General features: G+C 35.1%; 1 protein-coding gene across 6 annotated transcripts in view; it reads left to right on the top strand.

Moving 5' to 3' along the window:
- Atf2 (activating transcription factor 2) overlaps positions 1–27839 on the top strand; it is a 72628-nt gene that overhangs the window by 15621 nt on the left and 29168 nt on the right. The window contains exons 4-10 of one of the 6 annotated variants that reach the window (XM_021192626.2): positions 1703–1765; positions 8313–8382; positions 18374–18470; positions 21288–21406; positions 21556–21684; positions 26656–26834; positions 27502–27616. In XM_021192626.2, coding sequence (XP_021048285.1) covers positions 8335–8382; positions 18374–18470; positions 21288–21406; positions 21556–21684; positions 26656–26834; positions 27502–27616 — 687 coding nt within the window. In that variant the 5' untranslated portion in view covers positions 1703–1765; positions 8313–8334. The remainder of the gene's footprint in view (positions 1–1702; positions 1766–8312; positions 8383–18373; positions 18471–21287; positions 21407–21555; positions 21685–26655; positions 26835–27501; positions 27617–27839) is intronic. The other 5 variants (XM_021192628.2, XM_029536154.1, XM_021192627.2 and 2 more) reach the window with 5 other exon arrangements.

Here is a 27839-nt window from a genome sequence, read left to right as displayed (position 1 = left end):
CTGACTGCTTGCTGTTGATGTGTTAGATATGTTTCATATGTTTTGTGTATTCTTGTTCTTGGGATAAAGACATTTTACAAGATTCAGCTCCGATACCTCTATTCATCCTCTGCAAGAATGTTTTATTTCAACTTTATTGTTCACCCAGTGTCTTTTTGTTAGTTTGATCTAAACACTGTAAATGTCCCATCATCTTTCTCCCAATCTTGTACTGTTTTGAGACAGGGTCTCACTATCTAGTTCTAGCTCGCTTTCTTTGAATTCTCTCCATCTACTTAGTGATTTTTAAATAAATGGCTCTTTGATGGTATGTAACCTCAGATTTAAAAGTTTTTTTTTTTTTTTTTAAAGAAACTTGTGGCGCTAGAGAGATGACTCAGCAGTTGTGTATTTGCTGTTCTTATAGAAGGTTCAGGTTTTGTTTCCAGCATCTAGATGGCCACTCACCGCTGTAACTCTAGGGGGTTTAGTGTTCTCTTCTGGTCTCTGCAGGCACCATACACAAACAGTACACATACATGCAGACAAAAGACCTACAATTATAAAGAAAAATAAGTCTTTTTAATAAAAGAAAAATTTGTCTACATCGAAATCATGAGGCTTGCTACCATTATTGTTCTAACACTTATCTCTGTGACTTAATTTGATTTCTGTGATGTGAGATGGTGAAAGGTAAGATTTACGGTTTTCGGTTTTTCTTGATTCAACAAAGCTTTAAAAATTCTCAAAGAACATAGAAAACTAAAGCCCATATACAACATGTCCTAAATTTATTTGTCTATAACCTATTTTCTGTAACTACTAATATTCCTATAGAGTATTTGGAAGAATTTATCTAGATTAGCCAACTACTAGCGAAGTCAGATACTTTTGATATAAAATTGTAAAACCAAATTTGGAAAAGATCATTTCTTCTCCTTCTGAAATGTAGTTAAAAGTGAAGCCTTTGTACAAGTCAAGTGATCTTATGTGTTTATCTATTTCTAGACTCAATTCTTTATTATTGCTTTATATGTTTACTATTTGACTGATAACTACCATACTTTAATTATTGCTTTTTATAGTGGATCTTGATATAATATCGTTTTTTTTATAAACTCTAAAGCTTGATTATTGTCATTCAGGATTAGCTTGCTTGTTCTTAGGTCTTTGCCCTTTATAAATCTTAAAACCAAATCTCCCCCTCCTCCTCCCATTCAAAACCTGCAGAGATTTTGGTTAACTGACCTTGATCTGAAAGATACTACTTGGAGCAGAACTACCATCTATAGTGTGTGAATGTGGTGTGGGTTACACTTATCTAGACCTTCTTTTGTTACTTGTGGAAATATATTTTTGGCCTGGGGTTTGAGGTTTTTATTTTCAGACATATAGTTTATGATTTTCATTAGATTTATTTTTAAGTATTTGACTTAGCGTAACAATGGCATTGGGTAGTTAGACAATAGGGATATAAAGGAGTAAATGAGAAAGCCAAAATTTTAAAGTAAGGACGTGAATTAACCTCTTAGGAAAACTGATTTAAGACAAAGAAAAAAGTAAGACTATCACTAATTTAAAGAGGATTTCTGTGGATCTAATGGACATGGAAAAAAGTGAGAAAATGTTATTAATAGTTAAGCCAATATATTTGAAAGCATAAATGGAAAAATTCCTTGAAAATAAAACTAATATAAATGTTTTAATTTGTAACTATTTAAAGATACTGGATTTATGACTTAAAATCTTCCCACAGAGAAAGACCCAGGCTCATATAGCTTCATTGGTGAGTTCTTTCAAATATTTAAGGAAGAATTAATAACATTTCTTTTCACGTGAAGATTTATTTATTTATTGCCTCTGTGTGTGTGTGTCTGTCTGTCTGTCTGTCTGATGTGTCTGCAGAAGTCAGAAGAGGGCACCAGACTCCCTTTGACTGGAATTATAGATGTGAGTTTGTGGGTGCTAGGAATTGAACCTGGGTCCTCTGAGAGAACAGCAAATGCTCTTAACCACTGAGCCAACTCTCTAGCCCTAATATCAGCCTTTATACAGATTCTTTTAGAAAATAAAGAAGAATTGACATGTTCCAACTTTAATTATAAAACTGCCACAAGCTGGGCAGTGGTGACGCATGCCTTTAATCCCAGCACTTGGGAGGCAGAGGCAGGCAGATTTCTGAGTTCGAGGCCAGACTGCTCTACCGAGTGAGTTCCAGGACAGCCAGGAGTACACAGAGAAACAAAAAAAAAAAAAAAAAAAAAAAAAAAAAAAAAAGCCACAAAATAACACATAATATTTCTGATGAACATGAATGTAAAGAAAATTCCAAACAAAATATTAGCAAGTAAAATCAGGCTATTTATATTTCCAAGATGGGACTGATCTAAACATTCTATTTTGTTTATCAGTGAGACTAATTCAGTGTGATTGACCACATTAAAAGTAAATAAATTTGAAGTGGGAGTAAAAGCAGGAGGAATTAAAGGAGAGTTAAGGGAAGGGTGATATAAATACAGTATTTTGTGTTCCAGTTCTCAAAAGAATCTAATTTAAACATAAGGATCAGACGTGGTGTTAACACTGGCACTTGGGTGGCAGGCAGATTACATGAGTTCCAGGCCAGCATGGTCTACATCGGTTTCAAAAAAAAAAAAAAAGAAAAAAAATATACATTTAAGAAAATAAGTAAATAAAAGAAGCTGTCAGCATCAGGCACTCAAAGCTGGCTGGCCTGGTCTACATGAGACCTTGATTCAAAAAATAAAACAATATTTCCTAGAACAGTAGATTTTGAGGTAACAGTCATTATTTTTCTTTCCATAATATTTTTATTGATTATTTGAGACTTATACCCATCATGAACCCAGATCATACTTAATTCCTAGTCTTCCAAGGTCCACTCCCCACCTTTCTGGACCTCTTCTCCCCCCAAAAAAGGAAAAGAGAGATAAACCCCTTCAATTTGTTTTACCCTTATACTCATGGCAGCAAGGTCAAACTCCTCAGCTGTGGAAAGCTACTCTTCAGCATGCATAACACATTTCCTTAAGAAAAAAAGAAAAAAGAAAAAAAAAAAAGAATTCTCTTCCTTGGTGTTCTGCATATGCTGTTACTTTGGGGGCAGAGTGACAGTGTAAGGTATAGACCTTCTATGTCTTTCTCAACTATGAGTCTGCAGTCATCAATACCACAGCAAAAGTAGCTTCCTTGCCCTTTACAGTCAGCAGGAACATGGATCATGGACTTCCACATCAGCTCTGCTGAGGGAAAATAACTTAATTTAAAAAAAAACAAAAAACTTTTTATTGATTCTTTGTGAATTTTACATCATGTACCCCAATCCCATTCATTTCTGTCCTTTCATATCTGTCCTCTGCCCTTACAACATCCCCCAAAAGAAAAACAAAACAAACAAACGTAAAAAAAATCTTGTTCTAGAACCTGCAGTGTGTCACAGTGTGTCATACACTATACCTGTTTATCCACACGTCTTGCAAATGTTCATTGCAATGAGTCATTGATCTGATTCGAGGCCTCTGACTTCTGCTATACTGTCAATACTGGATCTTCACAGGAACTCCTCTCAGATATTCTGTTGTTGCCCTGTGTCGTGGAGATCCTCTAGGTTTGGATCTGCAGCACTGGCCTTTTCACATGCTCTAGCAGTTCATAAATGGGGTAGATGTCTGGAATAGGCTAACCCTGAATCTGGGCCTGAGTGGTAGCTGAGTTGGTCAGCCTACCACCTCTCCTGCTACCCCACCCCAGCCAATGCACACATACCACCAGGGGGAGCTCTTCAGCACTGTCCCAGCTAGCTCATTTAGTGTAACCAGCAAGTGGAAGGACTAGCTCTTATACCCTCCTGGCCAGCTCACACACCCCACAAACATGGACATAGACCCCTGATGCTGCCTGGCCACAGACCCAAGCATGGCCCTCAGCAGCAGCGTGGGCTGGGACTTCACCATGACCTCAGGTGGTAGGGCAGGCTACTCATATCAGACTGTTCCTCTTTACCCTCTAGTTCTGCCTCTCTTCATAATGCTCAAACTGTTTCCACTTGTCTTTCCCATCTGTCTACCATGTACTTGTACATGTAGTCATGGCTTGGGTGTGGCTTGCGGCAGGCGGGCCTCTGGGTTTCCTCTGCTCAACTGCTTGTTGCCACGGCAAGGGAAACTGTCTTACTTAACAGTGTGTGTCTAAAAATATCTGGCATATTGCTTTTTTGAGAGTGCTGTATTTTTTTTAAAAAATAAAAAATAAACTGTACTATCAATTTCTATAAAGTTGTTCAAGAATTTATGTGGGTCGCTAATGTCCTTTCTGAAGTCTGCAGTAAAAGCCACTGTCATAATAAATACTAATTTGTTATTTGCCCTATTTTGCTTTCATTCTTTAATAAGATACAAGTGGGGGCTGAAGAAATGTCTCAATGGTTAAGAGTACTGACTGCTCTTCCGGAGGTCCTGAGTTCAAATCCCAGCAACCACATGATGGCTCACAACCATCTGTAATGAGATCTGATGCCCTCTTCTGATGTATCTGAAGACAGCTACAGTGTACTTACAAATAATAAATAAATAAATCTTTAAAAAAAAAAAAAAGAACATACAAGTAAGAGTTTCTCCATAAGCTGTCTGAATATGAGTCACAGCAGGTTGAATATAAGAAGCAAATATGAAAATTCAACCATCTTATTCTGTTGAGCCAGACATTAGATTTGCAAACAAATCACTTATTTTCATCTCATTGTATCTCTATCCCTGGTTTGTAAAAATATTAATCTTGAAAGGATATATTATTACTAAGATAAGTCATACTTATACAGAGATGTTCCAAACCTAGTTGTGACAAAACAATACAGATTATATAGGTCAAGAAGTTGACATAGTATATATAGTAAGGCAATTTGTCTGTTTCTTGGTGAATAAACCTCCACATGGGAGTTTTGAATGACCTCTTTAATCATGATGATAAGACTCTAACCTAGAATGGCCCTGAGTAGTAGTGTTTGAAGACCAAGCAAGTTCTGCATGACCAGGCAGAGGGTATAAGACTTGGGACCTAACCTTGTGTCATTTCCACTGCACTATTAGTTGAAATAATTATAAACCCACTTCGAGTCAAGGGAAGGAACATAAACTCATTATGAGAAGCACTGCAAAGAATTTGCAGCTGTATTTTAACTTTCAAAAGAAGTTTGATGAACTAAAATATTGTTTACATTGAGTTATTTATTTACTGTGTAAAGCAATAATTATTAAAACAATACTTGTTCAGTCTGTCAACATTTTGTGTCGTAACCTTGTTATTACTAAAGTGAGTCTTTTCAGTCCTAGGAGAAGTCATTCCATGGCCGTTGTTTTATGACCCTCATTCCATGCTCCCTGCCTGACTAAGAAATAATCCTTAGATCATCAATATTTTACCTCTTTTTTATTTTTCTTTCAGTTCTTGATCTTCTACCAAGATATTTTTCTTCTGCTTTTTCTTTCTCCTTCTCCCCCAACCCTCCAAAAGAGTTTTCTCTGTGTAGCCTTCGCTGTCCTTTAACTTACTTAGAGATCCACCTGCCTCTGCCTCCCAAGTGCTGGGATTAAATGTGTGCACTGACATACCTGACAAGATATAGTTTCTTAATTTTCTTATAGTTTAAATATGGTATGTTGAGGTCTTAATTTTTGTCACTCGTTTTGCTGCTGCTGCTGCTTTGAGCTCCCAGACTCTCTGGTGTTGTATCTTGCTAATTTAAAAAATAAAGTAAAACTCTGCTTTTATTAAATAAGATATTCTTCTGTTATTTTCTTATTATTTAATTGTTTAATGGAACCAGGTCTTCACTCATAGTGCAGGCAGGCCCAGATTTACTAGGTAACCCAGGCTGGCCTTGAAAATGTGGTCAGTTCTGCTATCTCAGCCTCCTAGGTGCAGTGTAGAATATAATTTAAAATCTGAAATTGTGATACCTCCAGCACTTCTTTTATTATCTAGGATCCTTTTAGCTATCCGAGATCTTTTGTGTTCCCATATAATTGAAGATCTTTGGTTCAGTTTCTTTGAAGAATTATGTTGGCATTTCTATAGTGATTGCATTGAAATTATAGATTGCCTTTTTTTTTGTTGTTGTTGTTGTTGTTTTTCTGCAAATAGAGATAATTTGACTTTTTTATCCTATTTGTGTCTCCCTTGACTTCATTCAGTTATTTGCTCTAGCTAAGACTTAATGGATGTATTGAATAGGTACATCCCTGTCGTGTTCCTGGTTTTAGTAGATATGCTTTATGTTTTAATCCATTTAGATTGATATGGCTGTGGGCCTGTTTAAAATGATCTTTTTATTATGTTGAGGTATATCCTTTATATTCCTAGTCTTTCCAGGACTTTTATTTTGAGAGGATGTTGTAATTTTCATAGGTCTTTTCTGCATTTAATGAGATGATGTGTAATTTTTGTCTTTCAGTCTGTATATGTGTTAGATTATGTTTATCAGTTTGTATATGTTGAACTATCCCTGCGTTTCTGGGATTGAGCTAACTTGACCATGTGGATACTCTTTTGATGTGTTCTTGTATTTGGTTTGCAAGTATTTTGTTGAGAATCTTTGCATCTATATTCATAAGGGATAAAGGTATATAGTTTTCTTTTTTTGTGAGATCTTTGTGTGTTTTTGATACCTGGGTAATAGTGGCCTCATAGAAAATGTTCTCTAGTTTCTGTATTATAGAATAATTTGAGGAGTGTTGGTGTTAATTCTGGTAGAATTCTGTACTGAATCCATCTGGCCTTGGACGACGACGACTTGTTGTTCTTATTCTTGTTAGACTTTAATTACTATTTCTATTTCACTAGGGTAATGGGTCTGTTTAAATGATTATTTAATCTTTAACTTGGACAGGTCATATACATCAAGAAATCCATTCATTTCTTTTAGGTTTTTGTTTGTTTGTTTTTCAGATTGCTGGGCTGAGTTTTTTTTTTAAGCATGTCCTTATAATTCTCTGAGTTTCCTTGCTACCTGTTGTGATGTCGCCCTTTCGTCTATAATTTTATTAATTTATGTCTTCTCTCTCTGTCTTCTAGTTAATTGGCTAAAGGTGGGCTCAGACTCTATGCAAATGTTAAACTATTTTATATGAAGTACTTGACCATCTGCAGGTTATCTGTCTGCAAGAGATACTGGAAAAGACCCTCACACCTTAGCTTCTCTGCTGGGAGAAGAGGTACCTAGAGGCCAGAATATAGTTTTATATCATATTTCCCTTTTGAGAGTTTTCTATAGTGCTTTGCTCACATGAAAAAGTAATGAGTTTGTTTATAATTAATTGGTGTTTTAGAAGGATATTCAGACAAGACATATTTAGTAGCCAAAAGACTAAAGAAATACTTGGCAAGAATTTCAGAATAGGACTGGAGAGAAGGCTCAGCGGTTAAGAGCACTGACTGCTCTTCTGAAGGTCTTGAGTTCAAATCCCAGCAACCACATGGTGGCTCACAACTGTCCCTAATGAGATCTGGTGCCCTCTTCTGGTGTGTCTGAAGACAGCTACTTAGATATAATAATAAATAAATCTTTAAAAAAAAAAAAAAAGAATTTCAGAATAGGTCTTGCTTTATGACTTCCACAACTCTGTAATCTGACCCTTGTGTGGAATTTGTTCTTTTTGGATGACTTACACTGTTGCACAAAAAGGAGCCTGATAGAGTGTCCTAACCCTTTTTTAGAGCGGAGTTTTGCATATTACAAGCATCTACTGTCAAAGTGGAAGATTGTTGACCTACCTTGTTGCCCATGAAGCTAAGTCTCTGCAGATCTAAGGATATTCCAAAAACCTATATGGGGAGCCAGGAGGACCCCAGGCATTTGAGCTCAAGAGTGGTGCAAACAAAGCATCTCTCGTTTTTATTATTAAATCAAGAAAAGTGTGGGGTGACTGTTAGCTTAATCAAAAGCAACTACAGCAAGGGAATACACCTAGTGTTAGGTTTTTACCATCTTTGGTCATATGAAGGAGCCAAGAATATTCTTCCCAGGGCTTTGCCTTTTCCAGAGATAATGTGGGTGTTGCCTCTAGGGCATTCCCTCCATGTTCATGCTTTCATGTACATTGAATCATCATAGTTTCTGCAATTCTTTCTTGTGGGAAGAATATTCTGCACTCTGCCCCATTCATAGTTCACAGTAAGTTCACAGCTTTCTTACATGGGCTCCCACAGAAGACAGAAGTGTTTGGTGGAAATTGGATCTTAGGATTTATATTTGAAATTGTTCTTCATTCAGAAACATATCACAGAACACCTCATTCTTGATTTGTGCTTTGTTACAGATAAAACACGGACCTGTGGAATATGAGTGATGACAAACCCTTTCTATGCACTGCCCCTGGGTGTGGCCAGGTAACATATCCATTACTTAGAATAATCTTGTATGTTTTTCATTAAATCATTGCTAGAATAATTGTCATTAAGGTTTTACTACAGTGATTTTCTTTAAGATTAGAGTTCAGGTAAAAACAAAACAGAAAAACATTTAGAAATTATTTAATAATCTATTCTAGTTCTAGAAAAGACAGTGTGGTATTATGGAAATAGTTTATAATAAAGGTCAAAACCATAGACAGAAACCGAAGATTTAAAGTTACATTATTTGATTTGTATTCATTGAAAATTAATGTTAAACTACCTAGTTGGAAATCAAAAATGTATTACTGTATTTAGAAATTATTTTAGTTATTTGAACTCTTATAAACTAATAACTACATCAGACATCACTAATCTATTAATGTTCTGAAGTCTAATACCTTTAAAGCGTGTGTGGAAGCATTTTCAGGAGATATTTTAATTTTTAATTGTCATGAAATTATTAATCTAGTACTATCACCACTGCCCTAATCATTTAACTATAAGCACTAAAAAAGAATCTATTTTTAGATTTTTTTTTTTTTTTGTACATAAGTATGCTGTCACTGACATGCCCAAAGAGGGCATCATATCCCAGACCTCTGGAATCACTGCCAGTGAGTCCTCGTAGCCACCTAGCCATCTCTCCAGCCTGAAAATTTGATTTTTAGTGGATAATAAACTTACAGATACTTGACACAGAGTATAAGTCAGAGCCATTAAAGTACTTTGTTGGTTTTTATTTATTTTTAATTGGTATTTAAAATTAAAATAATCAGCATAATAATACACTATAAGTCACAGTTTGGTACATTTGGGTTTTTATTGTTTTACAGTTACTGATTTTGTTCACATGTCTGTGTGTTATATGTGTGCTCGTGTATGTTTGTTTGTGAATGTGCCACTTCAGCTGTATAGAGATCAGAGGACAACTTACAGGAGTTGGTTCCCTCTTTCATACCTAATGGGTTTTGTGGAGATCAAGATCAGGTCATTAGGCATAGAAGTGATATACCTGCTGGGGTATATCACCTTACCCAGTGTTATAATTTTTCATATACATATACTTAATAGAACTGTTACAACAGTCATGAGTGAATATTATTCATCACTCCAAAAGTTTCCTTGTACTCATTTGTAAGTTCTCTGGCCTTTGTCAACTATTGATCTACCTTCCCTTGCTGTAAAGATGATAACTCAGTGGCTACTAACTACTTGTTTATACTCTCCAGACTGTATATAAGTGGATTCTTAGCATATACAAATTTTTCTGGATTCTTTCTTAACACAATATAAGATTTCTCAATTGTCTTTATCTACTTTCTATGAGTATTAACTAATATTACAGATTAGGTGCTAGGTTTTTGTTTTGTTTTGTTTTTTGTTTGGTTTTTTTTTTTCGAGACAGATTTTCTCTGTATAGCCNTGGCTGTCCAGGAACTCACTCTGTAGACCAGGCTGGCCTCGAACTCAGAAATCCNCCTGCCTCTGCCTCCCAAGTGCTGGGATTAAAGGCGTGTGCCACCACCGCCCGGCTCAGGTACTGGGAAATTTATAAAGAAAATGCTGATTATATAACAGGAATGCTGTGATTTGATTGGACCCTCCCAGGAATTCATTTATCGAAAACTTAACCTCTAAAGTAATATGTTAATATACTTGGAGCTGGAGCCATTGTGAAGTGTTTAAGATCTCACAATTTTAGACCTCACAACCTCCAGAGGAGTGAGCTAAATAAGCTTCTTTTCTTTATGTGGATAAATTTATTCCACAGTTGATCCAGCATCTGGTTTATGTTCAGATTTAGTTATCACAGATAAAGGAGTGAAATTTCTATCCAAGTCTTTATGTGTATGAATGTTGTAGTTTCTGTTGGATTACTACCCAGAATGTAATGGTGAGATCATGTGATAGATCCCTCCATATCATTTTAGGAAATTAAAGATTGCTTTCTAAAATTGATGGGCCACTTTTTATTTCCTTCAGAATTTATAAGATGTTTATGCCATATTCTTATTAACTTTTGGAGTTTTTATTCTTTTAAATTTGACTCATCTTTTTGTGCATTGGTTGGTATCGATACTGTCTCATTTCTTTGATGACTAGTGAAAAGATAACTTTTCTAAGATGTATTTATCAGCCATTTGTTTACCTTTATTCTGTGAAGGTGCAGTCTTTTATCAACTCTTTTGTCTTGAGTTGTGGGAGGGTTTGAATATAGCTCAGTGGTGAACTGCTTACCTAGTGTAAAGTTCATTTAGTCATAGAACCGTAAGAAAGGGTGCTGTGAAACTGGATTTTATTTTTATTTAATTATTATGTTTTGTGTATGGATGTTTTGTCTGAATGTAAGTCTGTATCATGTTCATACCTAGTGCTTACAGAGGCAAGAAGAGGGTGTCACATCCTCCAGGAACTAGAGTGACAGATGGTTAGTCACCGTGAGGGTGCTGGGAGCAGAACCTGGATTCTCTGGAAGAGCATCAAGTGTTATTAATCACTCAGATTTTTTTTTTTAGCCCCTTGTTTTACTTCTTGTTTATCATTATTGTAGGAGGTCCATGTGTCATGTACATGTGTGGAAGTTAGGACATGAGGACTTGGTGTCTTTTTCTAACTACCTGCATGTGCTTTCTGAGGATGGAATTCATTTCATAGCAAGTTCCTTTACTTCCCCTGCTCAGATACCATTTAAAGTAGCTTGGTGAGGAAATGTGTTTCTGGTAATGTGCCAGTTGGATCAAATTTGAAAACTGGACAAATGAAAAAAAAAAGAAACTACATGTTTCTATTGTGGCTGAAGTGTAAAATGATTAATGAGGAGCTCAGAGAGATAGGAAAAAATCAAAAGTCTTAACTGTAAAGTTTTGTGGACATGATTAGGTATGTTGGTTTATTCACAGAGCAATATGAAGCAAGAAAACTAGAAGATAATAATGGTCAAAATGGAAGATGGACACAACAGAAATAGACTTTTATATCTGATTTGGAGCTGTAGTTTATATACATTTTTAAAAAGTTAAGAGTAAAAAGTAAAACCTTAAATTCTTTGAAACTAAAATTTAGAGTATGATTTTAGTTTCCACTGACTAGATTTACTCTCTGGTAAACCAAATTTACTTTTTAGGATTTGGTACAAACTTAAAGAGATACGGGTAGTTATTGACTTCACGTGCTTATCTGTGGATGGGCACCTGCATGTCATGGTGCACATGTGGAGGTCAGAGGACAGTTTATAGGAGTCAGACTCTTCTAGCAGATGCTGTCAGACTTGGCAGCAAAGACTTTTCCCTGGTGACTCATAGTGTTAGAAGTTTTTACTCCATGCTCAGTTAACCCTGTTTCTTAGAGCCTGTATATCAAGGGAAGTATAAAACAAGACAGTATTGCAAAGGAAGGCAGAAGCTAGAGCAAAACTTAACTACTCACATCACAATCCAAGGAATGAAGAGACACCCAGTCCTCTTCAAGGTCATACCCCAAATGACTGAGGGACCTCTCCAGGCCCACATATGACTCAGGCTCCACCATTTCCAATGCTAACACCCTGGGAAGAATCCTTTGGAGTTTTTAGGGATATTGGAACTCTAAACCATAACTACAGATAGTGCATTGCTTCTAGAAGCAGTCTTTGGAAAGTAACCAGCTTTGCCATATTGTTCTATAAGTCATTTTTGGAAACTTGGCCTCAAAAAAACCCTAACTTTTTTCTGCTTAAAATAGAATGGCTGCTGTTATTTTGCGTGTGATCCCTTCTTAATATATACTTTTTAAAAATTAGAAGTATTACTTTTAATTACATGTATATGTGTTGGGGTTGGGAGGATTGGGTTGGGTGGTTAGTACAGAGCCCATGGAAGCAAAAGACCTTCATTGGGTTCCCTGGAGCTGGAGTTAGAGACAATTTAATCCAACATGACAGGAACCAAACTCAGTCTTCCCCAAGAGCATTAGCATTAAGCACTTTCATTATTTTTTTTTAATTTTATGTGTATTAGTGGATTGTCTACATGTATGTCTGTGAACCACTTGTGTGCCTGGTCTCCAAGGAGGTCAGAAGAAGGAACTGTGGTTATAGATGGTTATAAGCTGCCACATGAGTGATGAGAATCAAACTTGGGTTTTCTGCAAGTGTATCAAGTGTTCTTTCCAACTGAGCCATCTCTTAAGCCCCAGCATTAAATACTTTTAAACTATAAGCTATCTCTACCCCCACACCCAGTTTTAGACATGATCTTAATTCCATACATATATAACCAACCTTGCCTGGGACTCACTCTATAGACTAGACTGGCTTCAAAGTCAACAGAGATCCACTTAACCTCTGCCTCCCAAGTTCTGGGATTAAAGGTGTGTGCCATCGTACCTGCAGTACTGAAATATGGTATTTTTAAAAAGTCTTTTTAAAAAAGAATTAATTTATATGTTTTTATGTGTATTATGTATGTGCTTGCTTGAGATTATGTGCAACATGTACATGTTGCAGTCTTAGAAACCAAAAGATGGGCTGGTGAGATGGCTCAGTGGGTAAGAGCACCTGACTGCTCTTTCAAAGGTCCTGAGTTCAAACCCCAGCAACCACATGGTGGCTCATAACCATCTGTAACAAGACCTGACCTCCTCTTCTGGAGTGTCTGAAGACAACTATGTGTGTAATTACATATAATAAATAAATAAAGCTTAAAAAAAAAAAAAAAAAGAAAAGAAACCAAAAGATATCCTGGAACTGGGTTTATTGGTGATCTTTAGCCACCGTGTGGATTTTGAGAACCTAGTCTAACTCCTGAAAGAACAGTAAGTGCTCTTTATGGCTGATCTGTTACCCCAGCTCTGCACAAGCAGGGTTTTTTTGTTTGCTTGTTTTTTTACTTCTTTTGTTTTAAATAAAAAGCATTGTATTTAAGTTTAAGTAGAAGAAAAAGAGTCAGTTACTGAAAATTAGAATATATGTTTGTATGTGTACCATAAGAAATTGTTTTAAGAGAATTTCCTAACATCAGATTTATAGTATTTGTTAGTGAGTTATACATGTGAGCCTCTATGCATGGCTAAGCATGGTTTTAAGTTGTGTGTGTTCTATTAGAACTTGTCCTATCATTTGCTCCTTTTTCTATTGTGAACTCTGAAATTAATTTTAGTATTACAATAAGCAGCATTGTGATGAGTATCATTTTACACAATTATTTGTGTGCATCTCTAATTAGTTTCTTAGACTACATTTCTCAAACTACTATTACCAGCTCAATATATAAAGAAGTTGTCTTTAAGAAACAAGGGCTGAAATGAAGTAAGAGTCACTGGATTGAATTCTCATTCCAAATTAATTAATTAATAGACAAATAAAATGTATGTATAGTTATTCTCATTCCAGATGAGTGGGTGAGTGAATGAATGAATGAATGAATGGGCAAATAAAATATATGTATAGTTATATATTAGGCCACAAAGATGGCTTTCTGGATAAAGGAACTTGCTCTAAGGCTGAGGACCTGAGTTTAGTCCCTAGAACCCACACAGTAGAAGGAAAGAACTGATCTCTGCAGGTTGTTTTTTGACTTCCACAAATATACACACTTAAAAGAAAACAAGAAATGAAATAAAAGCACGCTCTGTTTTTGCTTTCATTAATAGTTTAGCCCTCATTAATAATAAATTATTTTTGTTATAAACACTTCAGTCTTGGGTATTACATTTTTTAGCCAATGATTTTGTGAGGTACTTAATATTTATATTGTATACTATCACTGCCCAACACCCAATAAATGTCAGCTTCATGAGTTATATCTTGCTGAAAGTAGCAGTGACATAGTCTCCGTTTATATTAAATAATATTTCTTAGGATGTTGAAGGTACTTATTATTATTATTAGTAGTAGTAGTTGTTGTTGTTGTTTTGTTGTTGTTGTTGTTGTTTGAGTTGTTTGAGATAGGTCTCACTATGTAGCTCTGGCTGTCCTGGAACTTACTGTGTAGATTCGCCTGGCCTCAGACTCACAGAGATCTGCCTTTGCCCTCTTGAGTGCTGGGATTAAAGGTATGCACCACAATACTCTGCAATAATTGATCATTGATTTTTTTAGAAACACTAATTTGGTGGTGATAATGAAAATTATTTTTTTCATCTCTATGGAATGATCTAAATTTTGCTCTACTTAATTTAAATTTATAATTTCCAGTAGATTATCACATTTTAAAATGTTCTTTGTTGATAGTGTCACTTAAGAATGGCCTATAAAAATTAGCACAAAGAGTTTACTTGAAGATTCTTACTATGGTCCTCATGTAAATGCCTAGGTAACTTAGATATTGTAGAGATTCCTATTAACCTCACTTGTTTTTAGAGAAATACAGTGGTGTTGAATTGAATAAAAGATACAAAATTAGATACATAGTAAAAGATTCATTTACATACTCTTTCTTGTTGGCTATATCTTTGTGTGTCACTTTAATTGAAGCTACTTTGTGGTAAATTATCATATATCATAAGCTGATTCAGAGGGGAGATTAAATACAATATATACTTAGCCCAACTCTTAGTGGCATGTATGTGAGTTAATAGTTTCTGCTATTGAATTGAGTTCTTCTTCAGCTAAGGAAAAGTAGCAAAAGGAGCTGATACCCTGATTACATGAAAACTTATTTCTACCTATTCATCAAATTAAATAGTAGTTGTAATAATATATGTTGAAAATAACTGTAAAATCATAGATGGCTGATTCGTAGGAAGTTCTGTAAGAAGTGGCTTAGCATTTAAAGGCAAGCATGTCAGACAATCCTGGTAACCTGAGCTCAGTCCCCATAGCCCCTTTGTACAGACAGGACAGAACCAACATCACAGAGTAGTCCTCTGTCTCCCACATAGGTACTGCGTTGTGCATTAACACTCCACCCCACCCCAGTATTAACAAAATCTGAAAAAATATGGCCAAACCTTGGAAACAGATTTCTTATCTACTATGATTTACATTAATTTACTGTGGACTCTGCATGTTTACTTTCTTCCTATCTGCCCATTACCCTTTTCTACCTTATAAGATCCTGTCCAAAAACCTTCTCTTCATTTTCTTCCAACACTGTTGATTGAGATAAATGCTCAGACTCTTGTTTTTGTTGTCAGAAATGCTTGAATTTTGTGCATACCTGTTGCATTAATGGTGCATTCAAATTGGGCTTTGTCTAGAAGAAATTGTATTAATTAAATATGTTAATACTGCCAGTGATATGATTATAATTTGTCTACAGAGTTTATTCTTGAAACAAATCCTTTTTAGTTTATCTAGGAAACAATTCATATACATATATACATACATCACAACATTTTTCTCATTTTAACTTAGAGTCAGTAGAAACTTAGAGGATCAGAGTAGAAAAGGCAAAGTTTCTTGTTAATTCTAATTTTCTCAAATAATTTCCCAAAATCAGATTCACCTGTGTCCTTCACACTTAAAAAAAAAAATTGTTGCTATCTTTGTAACTAGTGGTTAATTTGATCTTTGGATATTGTATGAGAGTTTATAAATATATAACCCTTATGTTTATAGCTAGTCACTTCTTTCCTGTGAAGACAGAGTTTACTTTCATTTTCACATTATACAGCAGATAGGGTTTTGTTGTTGTTTTTGGTTATTTTTGCTGCTGCTAAGCATCAAACCTGAGGCCTTCTACATAGCATTTTACCACTAGACTATGCTTCCAGCTCTTACTGCTCCTTAGCATTTGTGGCCAAACTAATCCAAGAAGAAAGCACTAATTGAATAAACATTCTAGGTGAAGTTTCCCGAGTTTTTGGCTTTTAATTTTGACAACTCACACTTTTTTAAGAGTGTCACTTATAGCAAGATAGTTTATAATCAGATGCTTTTACCTTCTATACAAAAGTTACATTGGAAGGTTCTCTAGAACCTAAAATGAATCTTACATGAAGATCCCTTTAATGTGGAATGTAATTTTAATATAAGGATAAAAAGCAACAGTGTGAATAAGCTTTGTTTGCAATGTGTTCATTGACTTGAGAGCTTTGTTTCTAAGGGTGCTTGTCAGAACACCACTGCTAATTTCACCAGATTTGGGGAGGACTTTTGAAAGGAGAAAGTAGTAGGAAGATAGCCTGAATGGGGAAAAGTTGGATTGTACTCTCAGGGTCCACAGGTGAGTAGATAGGAATGAAGGAGTAAACCAAGGGACAAAAGCACTGAACAGTTCCCTCAATATAAAGATAAAACTGGGTTCTGAGGAAGTACTTGTTATTCTCATAAATAGTGGTTAACTTTCTGTTGGTGTTTGTAAATAAAGTAAAGCTTGATTTTCTTTTGCCTTTTATAGATTTTTAAGAATCAATTGTTAATTTAAGTAGTTCATTTTTTCCCCCATTAGTCTTTATGTAATGCTTACAGCAGATTTGAAGGTCATAGAAGGTGTTCAGCTTACTTAGAAGGGTAGAGATGAAGATAATAGTTATAGGCCCAATAAGAAGCATTCAGAGTACCATGGACACTGATGGGAGGTCTTTTAACTTGGGCTCAAGTAGTTAAGAGTAATTGTGCTCTACCAGAAGATTGGAGTTTGGTTCCCAGCTCCCACATCGAGTAACTCACAACTTTGTGCACTCCAGTATTCTTGATTTTATAAGGATCCATAGACACACACATGAACGTAAATAAAAATAAAATCTTTTTTAAAATATGGAGTTGGGCTGGGCAGTGGTGGCGCACGCCTTTAATCCCAGCATTCGGGAGGCAGAGGCAGATGGATTTCTGAGTTCAAGGCCAGCTTGGTCTACAAAGTGAGTTCCAGGACAGCCAGGACTATCCAGAGAAACCCTGTTTCGAAAAGCCAAATAAATAAATAAATAAAATGTGAAGTTGGGATTCTTGTGCTGGGCATGGGATGCTAGTAGGTACTAGGTATCAGACTTCTTAACAGTTGCACTGAAATGTTAACACCCCATTTGTAAAGTAGTGGAAAGGAGTAAGGGTTAATTTAACTTCTAAATCAGGAAATAGGCAAAATAAATCAGTGGTTTCCTATTTTGAGAACAGTGTGGTTCTTGATAAGGAGCTCTTCCTAAGGTTGATTTCCAGTAAGAATTTAAACATGAATATGTTTGTCACAATCATAAGTATCACTGGTCACATGTGTTACTTACCAGTGTAAGGTAAGGAAAGGCTTGATAAATAGCTTTAAACATATATTCATTTTAATATGAGTTATGATTTTAAAAATCACTTTTTTAGGTTAAAACAGTTTAAAATAAGTTGATTTATTGTATTGTGATTACTGATTCTTTGCTGGATAACACAAATTTTTCACTATTGTAATATAAAGCCAGACTTTTCTCTCTCTCTCTCTCTCTCTCTCTCTCTCTCTCTCTCTCTCTCTCTCTCTCTCCCTCCCTCTCTCTTTTTCCTCTGTGTGTGTGTGTGTGTATCTGTGTGACAGGGTCTTACTATATAGCCCTGGAATCTCTATGTAGATCAGGCTAGCCTCAAATTTACAGGTATCTGTCTCCCTAGTACTAGGATTAAAAGTGTGCACAACCCCGCCTAGCCTCAGATTAATTTCTTAATTTGTGCAGGAGTCATTTTTAGAATATTCTCAGTTAAAAAGTGGTAAGTAACCTTACATCTAAGTAAATACAGTATTTTCTTAAAGTCTTTGAACTGCAGAGTACCTATTTCTCTGATATAATAAAAGAATAGTAGTCCAAAGAATACTAGTCCATTTTATTATTTTATTTGCCTCAGGTTTTATTTTCAAGTCTCTCAGATGAGTAATATACTATCATTTCTTATTCTTTAATAATGGGTTTTCTCTGATTATTTGAAAACTACTGTGTCTTTGTGTGCTAACAGTAGATTGATTGTCTTATAGTATAAGCTGGTGTTTCACTGCTAATAGTGGTTTTACATGTTGTGGAAATTGATATCCTTTATCAGTTTTCTTTAATCAAATTGAAAATCTTAACTATATTTTAAAACTTTTTGCCACAGCGTTTTACCAACGAGGATCATTTGGCTGTCCATAAACATAAACATGAGATGACACTGAAATTTGGTCCAGCACGTAATGACAGTGTCATTGTGGCTGGTTAGTATATGCTTTTATTAATGGCTTATATAATATTTCACCCAGAATGTGCACAATTTTGTGTATTCTCTGTAAATACTATAGTCTGGTAATAGTCCAATTGCTTCATTTACAGTAAATGTTAGCAACATGTATTTACCCATTACATTTCTATATGTTCTTTTGATCATTCATTTCACTTTTTTGTGTGCTTTTCTAATACCCATTTGAAGTCGATTTTATGGAAGTTAATTAGAACCCTTGTAGCACTCGTGCCTTCTACAGAGTATGTATAACTGATAACTGAACTCATTGGTATTTAGTGTTTTAGTTGTCATACACCTGGTTTTCAAAACTTTGTGAAGATAGTAATTGATCAAGCACTCCCTAAACTTGGTCATTATAATTTTGTTTAAAAATGTCTCAAATGAAATGTTTTATTAATAAAATACTCTAAAGCTGGGGTGTAGATCAATACTAAAATGCTTGCCTGACATTCACAAGACTCAGGTTTTAATCTCCAGCACTGCAAAATAAAACAAAATGTTGTTCATACAGAAAACCTAAGTTCAGTTAGTGTGTGTGTATTTGTGTGCGCGCGTGCGCATGTGTGTGTGTGTGTGTGTGTGTGTGTGTGTGTGTGTGCATACCCTATAACCATATGTAATCACCCTGAGCAGATTATTATTTTTCATATGTAAACAGAGGAACCCAATTCGTGTGTTAGCTTACTGTCACTCTATCCTATATTAACTATTTTCTTTTTTGTTTTTTATAACACATAAGCTGTGTACTTGAATAATATAGACGATGTATAACTTAAGTATATTCGTTTCTTTTCTAAATAATCATTGTGATAAGTCCTATGTCAGAATTTTAGCTCTCTGTCAGAACTACAAATATGCATGTCATAAATACAGAATCTAGAGTCCTTTATTAAGTGAAGCTTATGTTATCCTATCTATAATTCTAGAATTTAACTAGAATACTAAACAGTATTAGTACTTTTAAATTATAACTTAATCTAAACACCATGTGCAGTGCTTTGGAGAGGTGTTAAGGCAGTATCAGATGGTTCCTTCTGAGATTTTAGTACTGTAATTTTTGTAATGAATAAACGAGAGGGAGCAAAAAGTTGGTGATTTATTAAAAACAACTTATGGAGGGGAACTTTCAACAGTCTTCAGTACTGTAAGTAAAAGGACATGGAACAGAGTGAAGTATGCGCTTCTTGGAATGTATTAATAATAAGGAGGACCACAATAAAAAAGTAAAGAGCAGTAATCAAGGAAAACTATAAACTACATAAAAAGTGTTTTCCTGGGTGTGAAGATCTTTGTTTCCTTGATATTTACTGTCTAAGACAGTCTCTGTAAACTTTGATCTCAAGAATGTTTTTAATTTGGTTCCTAGATGTTACTTTTAGTACAGTATAAAAATAGAACACATTCAACCACAGCATTTTTACTAACATTAAAATAGTTTAATATAACTGTAAATAGAATGCATGATGATCAGCAGCCTTAAGCAGTCTGCATGTTAACCAGTTGTGCCTGTGATGACTTTTCTCAAATCTGATGGTACCAGCAAGTGATGTGGGCTTGTACATTTTCTGGATGTTTTCCTCTGTAATGTAAGTTGTGTTCATCCATGATCAGCTTAGACAAATCCTTTGGGTGTGAACAGTATTCACATTTATATTTGACTAATTTGAATTAAAATAGACTTAAGCTGATATGTATACTTAAAACCCATATTAAAATATTATTTTGGAAGTCTTTGGGGCTAAAAATTAGGGTATAGGTTAAAGATTAAATAATGGGTAAGATTATGACATAAGTGGACCCTGCAGTAATTCTAACACTGTTTTCACTGTCTAAGACAAGCCTACCTTATGTCTAGCATGAATGATAAGTGAATTATTTTTGCTAAAAATATTTATAGGTAGTACATGTGAAGGCAAAGATAAAATTAAAATATCCACTGTAGAAACTCAGTAATTAACAAATATCTGACTCTCAGCTAAACAGATTTTTATCTTAAACCAGTGCTGTACTAAGTAGACTAGATTCTGTGTATAACTTCTAAAATTACTGCCCTAAAATGCATAAAATATGAATAAATATTTAATGTACTACCAACTCTAATGTAAACAAATATCCCTCAAAATAATAAAACTAAATTGGAAAGACTTGTAAGTTTTGTGTCATTCATTCATTTGTACTGCATACAATACATGAATATTCAGTATAATGCTAATATACATGTCATTGAGTATATATATTGAGATATCGTTGAAATAGTTTAGGGTTGTAAGAAAGTTGAGTTCACATCATTATTAGGCTAAACCTCTTCTTTTAGGGGGTGGAAAAATTTTGCTTTCACTTTTTCCCCCTTTCATTATTTTAATGTAAAAATGTATGTCAAGCTTGATTTCATAATACTTTATGAACAGATAGTGAATGTACTAAGTTAAAATATATATTTACTCTCATTAGTTTTCCCTAAATTGTATGCATCTAACAATCAGAATTCTTAATGATGTAACTTTGAAAAATTCTTAACACTTTGTTACATAATAGTAATTATTTCTCCAAAATATGATTATTTTACTCAGAGTAGTACACTAAGTATAAAAGAACTTTGGTGAAGTTGACAAAATATCTTGATATAAAATAGAGCTTAATCAAATTTTGTTTTAAAGAAAAGCATCTCTTTAAAGAGAGAAATAACATTTGACTGAGCCAGTGCCACTGCTTTGTTACTTTGCTAGCAGCATTTTAGAATCTTAACATGATCATTTATATTTGTATGCTTACTTCTTGGCATTTATTTCAGATCAGACTCCAACGCCAACAAGATTCCTAAAAAACTGTGAAGAAGTGGGTTTGTTTAATGAGTTGGCAAGTCCATTTGAGAATGAATTCAAGAAGGCTTCAGAAGATGACATTAAAAAAGTATGTTGTTAACCATGAAATTATAAAAAGAATACTTCTATTAGAAACGCAATGATGCTTTTCACTTCCTGGTTTCTCAATTTAAACATTTTGCTTGGCTGCTTTTTTTAAACTTTGTTTTACAAAGTTTTTTTTATCGTTTGTATTAGATGCCTCTAGATTTGTCCCCTCTTGCAACACCCATCATAAGAAGCAAAATTGAGGAACCTTGTGTTGTAGAAACAACTCACCAGGAGAGCCCTTTACCTCACCCCGAGTCGACTACCAGTGATGAAAAGGTTAGAACTATGAAAAAGATATTTCAGGAAATTCATTTTTTTTTTTAAGTTAATGCCTTGTTGTTTATATTTGTGGGTGTGCATGGCATGTGATGGTCAGAGAACAACTTGTAGGTACCAGTTTTCTTCTTATACTATGTAGGCCGGAGGTAGCTAGCTCAGGTTTTCAGGCTTGGTGGTAAGCACCTTTTCTACTGTGCTATTTCACAGTCCCCAAACTTGATTATTTTTAATCTGTATGCAACATTAAGGTATTAAATTTTATATAATTCAATAGATTATAGGTTTTATATACAAAAACCTTAGGAAAATTCCATCTTCATAATTATTTTTATTAAACAATGGATATTAAAAGAGAACAACAGCTTATTTAGACAAAAGTGTTATTTGAAGATATAGAAATGTATACAGCTGAAACAGGATATCTAAGAGTGAGTAATTATTACTCCAGTATATTTGATATCAATGATGAATGTATTTCTTTAAGTACATTAACTTAGGTTTCCTGGGCTATCATTAAGTGTTAAGTTAAATCATGATGTGTATTTCATCACATATTCACTTGAAAAACACATAAAATGAGCAAATTTATATAGGAGCACTATGTCTATACATAAAGAGACAGTGATAATGTTCCTGTCTTAGTCAGGGTTTCTATTCCTGCACAAACATCATGACCAAAAAGCAAGTTGGGGAGGAAAGGGTTTATTCCGCTTACATTTCCATACTGCTTTAGATCACCCAAGGATGCAGGACTGGAACTCAAACAGGTCAGAAAGCAGGCAGGAGCTGATGCAGAGGCCATGGAGGGATGTTCTTTACTGGCTTGCTCAGTCCACTTTCTTATAGAACCCAAGACTACCAGCCCAGAGATGGCACCACCCACAAGGGAACCTCCCCCCTTGATCACTAATTGAGAAAATGCCTTACAGCTGGAGCTCATGGAGGCATTTCCCCAACTGAAGCTCCTTTCTCTGTGATAACTCCAGCTGTGTCAAGTTGACACAAAGCTATCCAGTACAGTTCCTTTTTAAATGTTATTATAAAATCATAAGATGAATAGATTTCTACAATGAAAAATTAGTCACTTATTGCTGACAGGAATATATCTTTTTTAAAAAAAGTCTCAGTAAGCAATCTCATCATTCTTTCCAAAGCAGAGTGTATCTACACAAATGTAGACAATATAGCCTACTATATTCTTAGTATGTTACAAGCTGTTATACCCAGATTAAACCTGTACTACTTGATACTGCTATATTGACCATGTAGGTAATTACAGCATACTGGTATTTAAACATAGAAAAAGCACAATTAAAAATGCAGGCTGGGAGGATGGTTCAGTGAGTAAATCGTGCTTCATAAGCCTGACAACTTGAGTTTTGATTCCCCAGAACCCACATAAGAAACAGATGCTGTAGCACTCGTGCCTGTAATCCCTTCATGCTCTTAAGGGGAGAGGAAAGGAGGAGGAGGTTGGAAAATCTCCAGAAATCCTAGGCCTGCTACCTAGCTTACACAGTGGCAAGGAAACTTGTGTCAAACAAGATAGAAAGGTAGACTCAGGCCCAAAGATTGTCCTCTGGCTTCCATATGTGCATGCCTGCATCCCCACACACAAGCATGTACACATACAGGTATACTCAAATCACAGAGAAAGAGAGGCAGACAGACAGACCGCCTGACTGACCACTAGTATAAACATTTATAAAGGGTATACTTTAAAGGGCACCAACCATGAGTAAAGCTTACAGAGTAGAGTTTACTCTGCAGGACTAAGTGAATGAGTGTCAAGTGAGTGTGAAGGCCTGGGACATGACTTTTTACTGCTGTTGGCTATACAGACCTTATATGTAGACAATACTAAATGTTTCTTTTCAGTTCTTCCAATAACTAGTCTGGCTTACTGTAACTTTTACAAAGTTAAATTTTTAAACTTCTTCCTTAATAACATTTATTTGAATCACAAATAGATAGTATAAGAATATAATAATACTTTATTATTTATATCCTTATTCTATACTATTCTTTCTCCCAATATTGAGAATTGAAATTCTGGGCAGGTAGAATTCTTGGAAGCTAAGCACATACTCCTTTTCATTAGATTTCCCAAAATCACAATTTTTAATGGTTATACTTGATTATTGTCTTGATATATTTAATTATCCTCCTGTTTCTTAACATATGGTCATTTCCACATTTATTATAGTTATTAAGGATCCTGAGAACAGTCTTATTTCCCTGCAGAGCATTCCTTTCCCTTTATATTTTCCAGTTTTCATTCTTGTGGCTAGTTTATCATGTTCTAGGGGTGCTGCTTCTGCATTCCTTAGTCATTAGTTCCTTTCAGGTAGTACATAGTTCCACTAAGTTGTGGAAAATCAGTTCTGGACCTCCTCTGTTCTAATTTTCTTTTTAGGGATTTCCATCAAGAATTGTAATAGAAATTATAAATTGGTAATTCCCAAATTGACATCAGCCAAGGTATCACTCCTGATTGCTGAACACAGTTTCTCTGTTGTCATCTCCTTTACTGTGTCTAGGGAACATCTCAGTATGTCTGAAACTAAGCCCTTAATTCTGTCCTCATTTTTCTCTTCTGAGAAAATTTTCTCCACCCATGCATGGTGGTAGTATGTCCTTGTAATTCCTGCACTAGAAAGGTAGTGTCAGGAGTATTGCACATTCAAGGCTAGCCTGTATTACTGAAACTTTCTAGTTGGGCGTGGTGGCGCACGCCTTTAATCCCACCACTCAGGAGGCAGATGCAGGCGGATTTCTGAGTTCGAGACCATCCTGGTCTACAGAGTGAGTTCCAGGACAGTCAGGGCTACACAGAAAAACCCTGTCTCGAAAAACTAAAAAACAAAACAAAACAAAACAAAACAAAAACTTTCTGGGCTATGTAGCCTCTCATTCCCAATACCCTTCCTGTACCTTCCAACAAAAAAGAGAGGGAAATCTGCATCTATCTACTTATTTAAGCAAAGCATTTAGTTGTCACCTTTAATTTTATATTTTCTACCTTGACTTTGAAACCAATAGCAAATCTTCATTTGCCAAGCATGTTTTGTATAAGGTTCATACCTCTTTTGTGTTCAGTGTAATTGTCTTAGCTGTCATCTATCCGTTGTACCACTAGTACCCCGCTTCTCTCTCCCTACTCCAGTGCTGAGAATGGATTGAACCCCAAGCATGCACTTAAGACTACTGAGGGTTCCTCATCCCTTTATTTTTCTTGCAAAACACAAAGTTTCTTTATGTTTCCCAAGCTAGTTTCATATTAATAATCCTCTTGTGTGAGTTTCCTCAGGTTGCTGGCACTGCATGCATGCCAACCATACCAGGCTACATTTTCTTTCTAACCTGTTTCTATTTTTGATCTGCTTCCCGTAGTTCTGAGTGTGGGAACTTAAAATTTTATTGTGTCATTCTTCTCTCTGCTGAAAATCCTCTAGCAATTTGCTCTTGAAGACAGTTTATATTTATTCCTTAGGAAAAGCCTCATCAATTTGACTGTCTACTCATACATCCTCATTTCATGCTATCTCTATTCATCAAATATTCTAAGTTTTCTCCTGCCTAGCATCACTTCCTTCTCTATAGCCTGTCCTCCTGTTGATTCTTTCAATATCGGATCAGATTTCTTTTTTTTTTTTTTTAAAGATTTATTTATTTACTATATGTAAGTACACTGTAGCTGTCTTCAGACACTCCAGAAGAGGGAGTCAGATCTTGTTACGGATGGTTATGCGCCACCATGTGGTTGCTGGGATTTGAACTCTGGACCTTCGGAAGAGCAGTTGGGTGCTCTTACCCACTGAGCCATCTCACCAGCCCCCAGATTTCTTTTTGCAAGGTTTTCTTCCTTCACTATTACAGTCCCCAGCTCTACCTTACCCTCTGCTAAATCATTATTTATTGTAGAACATTTTGTCCTCTTTGGTAGGAAGTTTCTGTGATGGTTTTACTCATTGTCATTCTGCTCACTAGTTCTTGAGTTGGAAGTTTTTAGATGTGCTGAAAACTGTAGTTACATTGCTACCAATTTCTCCTTCCTAGTATCTTACTAAGACTCCAACTGTAAGTAGCTATATAAAGGCTAATTCAAAAGCACACAATAATTAGGGAGTTCTGGGTAAGGCCCTCATCTCTTTTGTAATCTATAAAACTAGGAAATATTTTAAGAATCATCCTGGGTGATTCATAAATTCTATTTCTCTTTAGTTTGGAAAGCTCTCAGCTCTACCTACTAATTTTGTATGACTTACTTGCTCTTTTGATACTAGAAAATTAATGTTACCAAATGAAAAACTACCTGAGATTAGCAGACTTTTTTTTTTCTTAATTTAAAATGTCTTGAGACATTTCCCTTTGTTTTGTTTTTCCAGACAGGGTTTCTCTGTGTAGCCCTGGCTGTCCTGGAACTCACTCTGTAGACCAGGCTGGCCTTGAACTCAGAGATCCACCTGCCTCTGCCTCCTTGGGATCAAAGGCATACATCACCACCACATCTTAAAACATTTCTAAACATAAACACCAAATTGTTTTAAGTCCTAGCACTATCTTACTGGATCAGTTTCTTGATTTTATAATACAATAAGCAAATAGGATAGGACAGTCCCTTGTAGGTTTTGACTTTTGATTACTGACAGTAAATTGTATTTGTATTTCTTACTGAAATTCTCACAGAAACATTGCAAAAGTAGCCCAGCATAATTTATTTTAGAGTAATAAACACATTGAACCAAAAACACAGATTTGAGATTTTTTTTTTAATTTTAAGAATTATATTTGAACTTTACAACTGCTTAGGTATTTTCAATTAACTTTAGATATTAATTTTCTTGTAGAGGCATTAAGTATTATCTAGTGGTTGCTTTCATAAATGTGTTACATTCTGTTCACTGGGGTACATGAATTAACTTGCATTTTTAAATACTACCCTTTATTTATCTTAAAATTAAATAGGAAGTACCATTGGCACAAACTGCACAGCCCACATCAGCTATCGTTCGTCCAGCATCATTACAGGTTCCCAATGTGCTGCTCACAAGTTCTGACTCAAGTGTAATTATTCAACAAGCAGTACCTTCACCAACCTCAAGTACTGTAATCACCCAGGCACCATCCTCTAACAGGCCAATTGTGTAAGTGATTCCAGTCAGTCACTGACTGTACATGAGTTGTTAGGGGTATTATTATTATTATTATTATTATTATTATTATTATTATTATTATTATTATTATGGTTTTCCCTAGGATATTTAATTACTTGAATTAAAATGTGTGTGTGTGTGTGTGTGTGTGCGCGCGCGCGCGTGCGTGTGCACGTGCACGCACCACACGAGAGAGAAAAAAGAGAGATCTGTCTGTCTTGGGTTTGGAAACTTAATATTTTAAAAATAATATTTAACACATTGGACAATAAATATCTAAATCTTAGCTAAAACAATGAACATAGACTAAAGTTTAAGATGGTCTTACTTTTATGGTTTTTGACACAAAACAAAGCTATTCCATTTCAAGATGACATTTGTCTCAGTTCTTAAAAGTAACTCCCAAGACCTTTTTGATAAGAAATTTTCTCATTTCACAAATTGGAAATCCATGATTTTTCCCCAGGCTTTTTTTTTTTTTTTAAACACTCTTATATAGATTATGCATTGAAGATGCAATTAAAAATATCTAAGTTTTGTAATTTGCCTTTTGAAAGTTAGAAAACTTATTTTTAAGTAATAGGAGGAAAAAGACTGTTATTTTGCAGAGGTGGTTGGTATAGATCTTTACATTTTTCCCTTGTTTTGTTTTTCTTAGTCCTGTACCAGGCCCATTTCCTCTTCTCTTACATCTTCCTAATGGACAAACCATGCCCGTTGCTATTCCTGCATCAATTACAAGTTCTAATGTGCATGTTCCAGCTGCAGTCCCAGTAAGTTGGAAAGTTAGACCATTTAAGTCTTTGTATCAAAACTGGTCTTGGTAAAATAACCAGAAAATGCTTGATTGACTTAATAAATGGAATTTATCAAAGTGTTTATTAATTGGGAGTAGTATTTATTCATCAGTACCTGTAGTCAACTATAATATTCTAGGCAAACATAATTGGATAGAAAACATTTCTCTCTCCCCTGCCCACACTTGTTTTCTGTATT

Source organism: Mus pahari, chromosome 3 (assembly GCF_900095145.1).
Source record: "Mus pahari chromosome 3, PAHARI_EIJ_v1.1, whole genome shotgun sequence".
Lineage (NCBI taxonomy): Eukaryota > Metazoa > Chordata > Mammalia > Rodentia > Muridae > Mus > Mus pahari.
The sequence above is the reverse complement of the archived record's forward strand: the minus strand, read 5'-3'. Positions and strand labels throughout refer to the sequence as shown.